General features: G+C 41.5%; 2 protein-coding genes across 2 annotated transcripts in view; both read left to right on the top strand.

The window, feature by feature from the left end:
* Positions 1-740: 740 nt before the first annotated feature.
* Positions 741-4,729, top strand: LOC117940004. The gene is made up of 4 exons (XM_034865385.1): positions 741-855; positions 1,781-3,405; positions 3,481-4,450; positions 4,544-4,729. The coding sequence occupies exons 1-4, from the start codon at positions 838-840 to the stop codon at positions 4,721-4,723; spliced, it is 2,793 nt and encodes a 930-aa protein (XP_034721276.1). The 5' UTR covers positions 741-837; the 3' UTR covers positions 4,724-4,729.
* A 5,337-nt stretch (positions 4,730-10,066) lies between these two features.
* LOC117939972 overlaps positions 10,067-10,156 on the top strand; it is a 20,124-nt gene continuing 20,034 nt past the window's right edge. The window contains exon 1 of the mRNA XM_034865351.1: positions 10,067-10,141. Coding sequence (XP_034721242.1) covers positions 10,067-10,141 — 75 coding nt within the window. The remainder of the gene's footprint in view (positions 10,142-10,156) is intronic.

Raw genomic sequence — 10,156 nt, 5'->3', positions numbered from 1 at the left:
GTAAGGACTACTAGCCAGTCAGAAGCAGAGGATGAGGTCCCTGACAGTACCTAGGTAAGGACTACTAGCCAGTCAGAACATAGTTTGCGCTGTTAGCTAAATGGCTTAGCACAGACGCTAATGGAACCAACTTTTAACAAAACTCTTGCATTACCCATAATGCAACTCTACAACGGGGATGTCATGTGATAATTGAGGGGAGTAATTTCACCCCAGGGTCTTTTGCACCAGCCAAACACCCCCCCCCCCCCCAGAAGCTTTTTACCTATGGTGGAACATAGTTAGCGCTATTAGCTGAATGGCTAACGGAACCACCTGTGGATCTCGTTAATTACCCCACTAATAACGCAGAGATGGCGCAAAAGTACTCACTTCCCTTACTTGAGTAGTAAGTACAGAAACTCGTGCTAAAAAGTACTTCGGTAATAGTGCTGATTGAACTTCTTTACTCAAGTACATTACATTTTAAATATATTTATAATATATGATTATTATTGTGACTCCAGGCAGCAAGATATGAATGCAGTTGTACATTTTCCAGTACTGTACATTATTATTTGTTAGGTAAAGTGTGTGTGTGTGTGTGTGAAATGTGTGCGTGTGCGTGTGTGTGTGTGTGTGTGTGTGGAATGTGTGTGTAACAATGAAGTGGAACAGAACAGAGTTTCTTTGTGACATCATCATCCCAGCTCCAGCTCCAGCTCCACCAGGTTCCTGCACCTCCTTCTCATAGTGGCTCACTTCAGTCCTGGACCTGGACCCGTGAACAAGAAAAACCTTTGCACGTCAAACTCGTCGGTTGCCAGGGCAACACGCCGAAGAAGTAAAAAACCGAAGATGTCTCAACAGAAAGAGGTAGAAATCATGCTTTATTTGAGGATTTTGGGCAGCTTTTTTACTTCTACCTGGATCTTAGTAGTCTTTGTGTACACTAGTACTAGTAGTACCGGGATCTTAGTAGTCTTTGTGTACACTAGTACTAGTAGTACCGGGATCTTAGTAGTCTTTGTGTACACTAGTACTAGTAGTACCTGGATCTTAGTAGTCTTTGTGTACACTAGTACTAGTAGTACCGGGATCTTATTAGTCTTTGTGTACACTAGTACTTTTAGTACCGGGATCTTAGTAGTCTTTGTGTACACTAGTACTTTTAGTACCGGGATCTTAGTAGTCTTTGTGTACACTAGTACTAGTAGTACCGGGATCTTAGTAGTCTTTGTGTACACTAGTACTAGTAGTACCTGGATCTTAGTAGTCTTTGTGTACACTAGTACTAGTAGTACCGGGATATTATTAGTCTTTGTGTACACTAGTACTAGTAGTACCGGGATCTTAGTAGTCTTTGTGTACACTAGTACTTTTAGTACCGGGATCTTAGTACTCTTTGTGTACACTAGTACTTTTAGTACCAGGATCTTAGTAGTCTTTGTGTACACTAGTACTAGTAGTACCTGGATCTTAGTAGTCTTTGTGTACACTAGTACTAGTAGTACCTGGATCTTAGTAGTCTTTGTGTACACTAGTACTAGTAGTACCTGGATCTTAGTAGTCTTTGTGTACACTAGTACTAGTAGTACCTGGATCTTAGTAGTCTTTGTGTACACTAGTACTAGTAGTACCTGGATCTTAGTAGTCTTTGTGTACACTAGTACTAGTAGTACCTGGATCTTAGTAGTCTTTGTGTACACTAGTAGTAGTAGTACCTGGAACTTAGTAGTCTTTGTGTACACTAGTAGTTGTAGTACCTTGATCTTATATTTTGTATGTCTTTTTCCAACAGAATCTTTTTGCCAAACTGGATCCAGATGAAATGGATACTGAGGCAAGACATTTCAAAACCAGAGAGACGGATTCTACCCCCGGACCCTCCAGCTGGGGGAGCGAGAAGACCGTCTCCTTGACGTCCTCAATCCTCTCAATGATCTCTGAAATAGCCAGCGTCATCGTCTCAGAGACACTGGACCGGACTTCTAGCGATATCGCCGAGCTGATGCAGTCCATCGCCCGGTGGGGGGCCGAGGAGCGCTCCAAGTCTGAGACGGACCACGAAGATGATGGAGGGAAATATTCAGCGGATTTTTGCATCAACCAAAAGGTGAAGCGGCATTTGAAAAGGTTTTTTGGCCTCCGACGAGTATTTGCAGAGCACAAAGGAGAGACAGTGGAAGACACAAAGAAAGACACTGAGGAGGATTCAACACAGGCACCAGCAGGACAAGACGGCCATCGTGCACCCACAGGGGACAGCTCCCCTGGCAGGAAGGTCGTCAAGAGGATGAAGTCTGCATGGAAGCGCTACTTCCAATTGAAAAAGGTAGAAGAAGAGAATCTGGATGGCTGTCCATGTCCTGAGGACCTAAGCTCGGACCAGGTGGAGGATGTCACAGTAGAGGAGACCAGAAGTATTTATTTGTCCCTCGGTGGCTCAGAAGCAGAATTAAAAGATGAGATCCTTGGGTCAGCCGGCAGCAACTCGACATCTAAAGACACGAATCTGGGAGAGGTGCCAATCTACATGGGGACGGACGCACCCTCATGTTCTGAAAAGGTGTCTCCAACTGCCTCAATGAGCTCCGATGAGGACATCAAGACTACCGAAGAAGCAGACCTGAACTCTGACCCTGTGCAACTTGTGGATGTTAAGCATGAGGACATTACACCACAGACCAAAAAGGTTCCCTCAACATTGTCCCTCACTGGCTTATCTTGCTCAGTGGACTGTCAGGAAGTGATGTCTGCAGTCATAGAGGACGACCTTGTTGCTGTCTCAAACCGCTCCAGTGAGGACAACAAGGCTGCTGAGGAATCAGGCCTGACCTCTGTCTCTCTCCAACTGGTGGATGTGGCAGATAAGGACGTCACACCAGAGAGCGTCATGGAGATTGAGTCACCCTCAAAGGCGGACAACAAAAACGTCTCTAGTTCTGTCGGGACAGGTGGGACATCTGCAGGTGGACGTGTTAGCAAGATCTTTAAGAAGATGAAATCTGCATGGAAGACCTCCTTCAGATCGAAACCAAGGAGGAAGGTCCAGCTGACAACAGGACAAGATTTGGTTGATGCTGTCAAGTTAGAAAGCAGTGACTCAAAATCTGTCTCTCCTTGTCCTGACGAGGCGTCTCCCACTGTCTCGATACACTTCAGTGAGGACAACAAGGCTGCTGAGGAATCAGGCCTGACTTGCGTCCCTCTGGAACTGGTGGATGTGGCGGATAAGGACGTCGCACCACAAGAGAAAGAAGCCTCAGAACCATCCACCCTCAGCTCAGTCCCACCTTCAGAACAGGACAGACGTCCTGAGGGTCTCCAAGAGGTCAACGGATCAGAAGCATTACCCCAGCTCGTTGGCCTGAAAAACGTCTTCTACACCATGATCAAGGGATTCTTTGACAGCCTCACTGAAGAGTAGGTTATTTCATTTGACTATCATTGAAATTTGTTTGTCCTTTACCTTTGTTACACTGGTTTTGTCTTTTTCAGGGATCTGGGTGAGACAAGCAAAGGTGTTTATAACACTAATGTGAAGGACAAGCTGGCTCGCACCTGTGCGGAGGTTCTGAGGCTCGTCATAGAGACACTCACTGATGTCCTATCACAAGCCACAAATCCATTGGGTCCCCCAGACGCTACCTTGACCAGGAGTCCCACCTCTTCCCAGGCAGTCCGCCAGAACTTGGTCTTCACCGAGGACACCCTCCAGCAGAGCTTGAAAACCACTTTGGGCGAGGCTTACTGCGAAGCGATTGGCACAGACAAATCTGTTGGGATCAAACCCACGTTCACAGAGGCCGTAATGAGAGCCATCCATAATGAGGTCAACTCGGTTCTGTCAGAAACTGGACCATCCTCTCATGTCTGTCCTGATACCCGCTGCAAGCTCTCAAGTTGCAGAGCATGCAACAAGATGTTGGTAATCCAGGCAATAAAGTCCCTCCTCGCACAATTTCAGACAAGACTGAGTGAAGATGACAGATTGACCGATGAACATGCCGTTAAAATCCACAAGAAGAAGTCGCCGTGGTGGATCTGCCTTCGTAATCTACTGAAGAAGAAGAAGGTCCACCCAGTTTCAGATGAACAAATGGACCAGGCTGTCACGTTTGTGTCATCTGGACTCTACTCATCTCCTCAAGCCACATCCAGCATCGGCTCAAAGCCCTCCAGTCGGCGGAGCTCTACCCCTCTGGAGATAGTGGATTACGCATCAGAGGATGAGGATCTCCAAACAGTAGAGACAGGAAACTCCATCAGCTGGTCTCCAACAGCTCACCTAGAGGACAAGGTCAGCCAAGCCCGATCCACGACTCCGACCGAGGTGGGAAGTTCTTTTGGTGACCCTGGCAGTGGGACCAGTGATGTTGGGACAGAGCAGGGTGTCCCGGCTGCTTCGGGACCTGAAGCCAACGAGACCCAGGCTGAGAAGGGCACCAGAATCTGCCCATATTGCAAGGTATGAATGCTTCTCCATGTATTCCTAACTTTAAGTATTTAGTTGAAGATCTGAGGTTGTCTTACCCTTGTTTTATTTCAAATATCCCAAAAGCGCAAGATGGACGCTGACGAGACGGCTTCGGCTCAGGATGAGGCGGTGCCCTCCAAGAGGTCTTCACTGCTGCAGAGATTCTGGGTCTTCTGCCGCCGTCAAAGCTGTGGTCTTGGGACCGACCCCCCCCCCAGTAAACTACCACCAAAGTCTCCTTTCATCCCCCTTCCTCTGTTTTAATCAAGTATAAGTAAATATATTTGTGCGTAAAGTGTACGTGTATTTTTGGACCTATGAGGATCGCCACAGAACGTTTGCAGTTCTTTGGCTTTTTTTTATCCCTTTTTTCAACATGGTATCGTCCTGGTTTGGTCCTCGTGTCAAGTTTCTGTTTTAGTTGGTTTCAATGGACTTCCTGTTTTATTTTGAAATCCGCTGTTTGTCTTCATTCACGTCACTTTTCCGCCTGTTGTACCACAACAACTACACTATGTCTTGTATCAACATAATATACTCTGGCTTTTTATCAATCTTTTTGACATACATATACATATACCGTGGTATATTTATCATCTGCCCCCAATGAAGTAACCCTTGACAACAACCCGGCAACAACCCAACAACCACTATATAAATAGATATCAATAAATCTATGATTTGATCATGTAAATAAAATTTAATTATTGAAATTATGGCGTTTTCATAATTTTATTTGACATACTATACTATGAAGTTTTGTAGTACATCTTTTAAAATACTATACTATGGTTTTTTATCACTTTTTTATTTAAAAAAAAGCAGAAATTAAGAATTATTTTGACTAATAGTTCAGATCAGAGGAATGAGTGTGATCAATTGTATTTGCAAAGAGCGTTGTAAGGAATCCATTTTTGGGGTAATTTGGTTAAAAAGAAACCCATATTTCTGATATAGACATTTTTTAAAGGGTCAAACTTGAAAAATTGACAAAAGTTTGACATTTTTGTCACTTTTTTAGACATATACCTAATGTTTGAGTTAAAAAAGCAGAAATTATGAATTATTTTGACTAATAGTTAAGATCAGAGGAAGGGAAGTGATCAATTGTATTTGCAACAAGCGTTGTAAGGAATCCATTTTTGGGGTAATTTGGTTAAAAAGAAACCCATATATCCAATATAGACATTTATTAAAGGATCAAATTTGAAAAACTTTCAAAAATTGGACATTTTTTAAAGGGTCAAATTTGAAAATTTGACAAAAGTTTGACATTTTGTAAAGGGTCAAATTTGAAAAATGGACAAAAATTTGACATTTTTGTCACTTTTTTGGACATATACGTAATGTTTGAGTTAAAAAAGCAGAAATTATTAATTATTTTGACTAATAGTTAAGATCACAGGAATGAAAGTGATCAATTGTATTTGCAACAAGCGTTGTAAGGAATCCATTTTTGGGGTAATTTGGTTAAAAAGAAACCCATATATCCAATATAGACATTTTTTAAAGGATCAAATTTGAAAATTTTTCAAAAATTGGAGATTTTTAAAGGGTCAAATTTGAAAATTTGACAAAAGTTTGACATTTTGTAAAGGGTCAAATTTGAAAATTTGACAAAAGTTTGACATTTTGTAAAGGGTCAAATTTGAAAAATGGACATAAATTTGACATTTTTGTCACTTTTTTAGACATATACGTAATGTTTGAGTTAAAAAAGCAGAAATTATGAATTATTTTGACTAATAGTTAAGATCGCAGGAATGAAAGTGATCAATTGTATTTGCAAAAAGCGTAGTAAGGAATCCATTTTTGGGGTAATTTGGTTAAAAAGAAACCCATATTTCCAATATAGACATTTTTTAAAGGGTCAAATTTGAAAATTTGACAAAAGTTCGAAATTTTTTAAAGGGTCAAATTTGAAAAATTGACAAAAATTGACATTTTTGTCCTTTTTTTTGACATATACGTAATGTTTGAGTTAAAAAAGCAGAAATTATGAATTATTTTGACTAATAGTTAAGATCACAGGAATGAAAGTGATCAATTAAATTTGCAAAAAGCGTAGTAAGGAATCAATTTTTGGGGTAATTTGGTTAGAAAGAAACCCATATTTCCAATATAGAAATTTTTTAAAGGGTCAAATTTGAAAAATTTACATAAATTTGACATTTTTTAAAGGGTCAAATTTGAAAAGTGGACAAAAATTTGACCTTTTTTAAATGGTGGAATTTGAAAAATTGAAAAAATTATGAATTATTTTGACTAAATAGTCAAGATCAGAGGAATGAAAGTGATCAATTGTATAAATTTTTTGGGTAATTTGGTTAAAAGGAAAGCCATATTTTCAGATATAGACATAGATATACATTTTTAAAAGGGCTAAAATTTTTATTAGCTTTGTAGCAACTGCAATAATGGCACGACTGTAACGGACAAAGCTTTAACGATCCATTTCAACAGTGTCCGAGACCAAGGCTCTGTGCCACCCGTCCCCTCTGGAGGACCACGTGTCCATGGGGGGCTGGGCCGCCCGCAAAGCCCCGGAGGTGGTGGACCACGTGGAGCAAGGAGACGCCCCCCCCCCCCGCGAATCTGCACAGGTCCACATCATGCGCCTGTCCCATTAATCGACTGAACCCTGGTCTCTGTGTGTTGCAGTGCTGGCCATAGAGCTGCTGGCTGCCTGCCAGGCTCTGGAGTTCCAGCGTCCCCTGAAGACCACCCTAGACCACCAAAACCCCTCTGGAGAAGGTCCGCGAGCTGCTGCGCTCCGTGGTCAGGTACGAAAAAACAGCAAACTCAAAAGAGAAAACGCAGATCACGCATTGACGGAATAAATTGTAGATGTGTTGGTGTTCTAAGCACAAGTTGACTGAGAAAAACTGCTATTTCTGTGTTTTTAGATTATTTTGGGGGGCTTTTTCCCTTTATTATTTAGTAGTATTTCGTGGCAACAAGTTAGTATATTCTGGCCACAATTTATTTGTAAATTTAGAGATGAAGCCTCAGATCCGATACCCCCTAATTTAGCCATGAAGACTTTAAAGTTAGTTTGTGTTTTTGTTTTTAAAGCTATGACTTAGCGTCAAACTGGAAGATCATGTAAATGTGTTTCAGTTTGTTCATGTTTCACATGCGTTTTTGGATTACCAGAAATGTCCGTTAACTTTCCGGAAAAGTTGGTCTATTTCTATTTTATGCAGGGACATTTTTTTACAGTGTACAGTTAGAATACTGAATATTTCTCTCTTTCTTGCTCAACATATATGCATATATATCATGGTAGCAATGCACCAAGGTACAAATGCACCTGGCTGTTAAAGGGAATGGGAGATGACACTCTGATTGGCTGATTGCATGTTACGCCCAAAACGCACCTCTGATTACTAAGTCCCATGGCCCAAAACGCACCTCTGATTACTAAGTCCCAGGGCCCAAAACGCACCTCTGATTACTAAGTCCCAGGGCCCAAAACGCACCTCTGATTACTAAGTCCCAGGGCCCAAAACGCACCTCTGATTACTAAATCCCAGGGCCCAAAACGCACCTCTGATTACTAAGTCCCAGGGCCCAAAACGCACCTCTGATTACTAAGTCCCAGGGCCCAAAACGCACCTCTGATTACTAAATCCCAGGGCCCAAAACGCACCTCTGATTACTAAATCCCAGGGCCCAAAACGCACCTCTGATTACTAAATCCCAGGGCCCAAAACGCACCTCTGATTACTAAGTCCCAGGGCCCAAAACGCACCTCTGATTACTAAGTCCCAGGGCCCAAAACGCACCTCTGAATACTAAGTCCCAGGGCCCAAAACACCCCTCTGATTATTGAAGACACTAGGTCCCAGGGCCCGGCGTGTTTTATGGCAAAGCCCTCTGAAAACAGCCACATAGGTCGCTGAGCAGTTTGGACTTTTCCTTCCAAGAAGCAGGAAACTCAGAAACACATTATGGTAATTCATGTTGTATGAAGATTTTATTAATCAGCGTTGTCTCTCCAGTCCTTGGGACAAATACCGCGTCATGAGTCCTGACATCAAAGCTGCTCACGCGCTCGTCAGACAGCGAAAGGCAAGTCCGCCCCAAAACTATCATACCTATCATTTTACTGGAGTGATGTGATGACCCTGCAATGTTTAACAATTACAGACCAGTTTCTGTGTTACCGGCCCTGTCCAAGGTTCTTGAAAAACTTGATTACACAAGATTAACCCAACATCTGGACAAAAATAATATTTAATATGCTCACCAGTATGGTTTTAGGAAACAACATTCTACTTACATGGCACTTGTCCATTTTTTGACTGAAATATATAAAGCAAAAGATAAAAAGATAGAAAAGAAAATACTTACAGTATTTTTCTGGATCTTTGAAAAGCATTTTATACCGTTAATCCCTTCATTCTATTAAAAAACTCTCACATTATGGTATACGTAACAAGTCCCTACTCTGGTTCACCAGCTATCTTTCAGACCGGTTTCAAACTGTCAGCTATAATGGGACAGATCCCCCCCCCCCCTCCCCTTCAGTGTGGTGTACCACAAGGTTCCATATTGGGTCCCTTGTTATTTTTATTATATGTTAACGACCCTCCTAATGTCTCAGATAAACTTTCTAACATTATATTTGCAGACGATACAAGTGTGTTTTAGTCCCATAAAAGCCCTGAGATTTTAATAAAAGTAGTTAATGAAGAACTTGACCAGTTATCTACTTGGTTCAAGTCCAACAAACTGTTGCTCAACATAAAGAAAAATATTTTTATGGTATTAAGTCTGATACATTTAAATCTTCAATGAAAATTCAAATTGATGATATCTCCATTAATAATGTTAAACTGCTCGTTTCCTCCGCGTTATAGTAGATGACTCTTTATCCCGGAAACCTCACATTTGAGCCATAAGTACGAAATTAGCCAAAGTGGTCGGAAAAACTCGGCACCTGATGACCCAAAAAGTTGCGATCATGTTGTATTACTCAATGTTGTATCCATATATCAATTACTGCAATGTTGCTTGGGCTAGCACCCCCCCCCCCCCCCCCCCCCCAACTAAACTGGAATCTATTTTTCAACTTCAGAAGCGAGCTTTAAGAATAGTATTTAGTGTTAATTGTAGACCCCCCCCCCCCCATCAATCATTGTTTCCTCCGGCTAGTATTCTTAGTGTTTATCAAGTGAATCAACTTCAAATTGCTTCATTTGTTTATAGCTCTATAAAGAAGTTATTTCCAGCACCTTTGTAATATTTTTACTTTTAATAATGAGTTTCATCAGTATCCGACTCATAGTAGTCTTATTAGGCCCCCCTACTCTGGTACGACTCAAACCCAGTTCAGTGTATTGTATAGATAACATTATATTACGATTTTGTTATGTATATATTATAGTATTATTATCCAGAGGGTCAGAGATCTGGACCAGTCTCCCCTCTTCACTCACTGAGCTTCTAAAGAGTTTCAACAGAGATTCAAAGTGTTGCTCCTAACTTCTCTGATTTCTCCTTTTGGGTTTGTGCTCTAAATGTGATTTTATACAAAGAAATCTGTTGTTTTTTATTATAATATATAAATTGTTTTTAAATTGTTAAATGTAATTTGTTTCCATGGAGATTGACACTCTGTGGAGGTCTCCAGGGTCCTGCAGGTTGGACTCTGTGGAGGTCTCCAGGGTCCTGCAGGTTGGACTCTGTGGA

Source organism: Etheostoma cragini, unplaced genomic scaffold (assembly GCF_013103735.1).
Source record: "Etheostoma cragini isolate CJK2018 unplaced genomic scaffold, CSU_Ecrag_1.0 ScbMSFa_1523, whole genome shotgun sequence".
Taxonomy (NCBI): domain Eukaryota; kingdom Metazoa; phylum Chordata; class Actinopteri; order Perciformes; family Percidae; genus Etheostoma; species Etheostoma cragini.
Note: the sequence above shows the minus strand (reverse complement) of the source record. Positions and strands in the feature narration are given on the sequence as shown.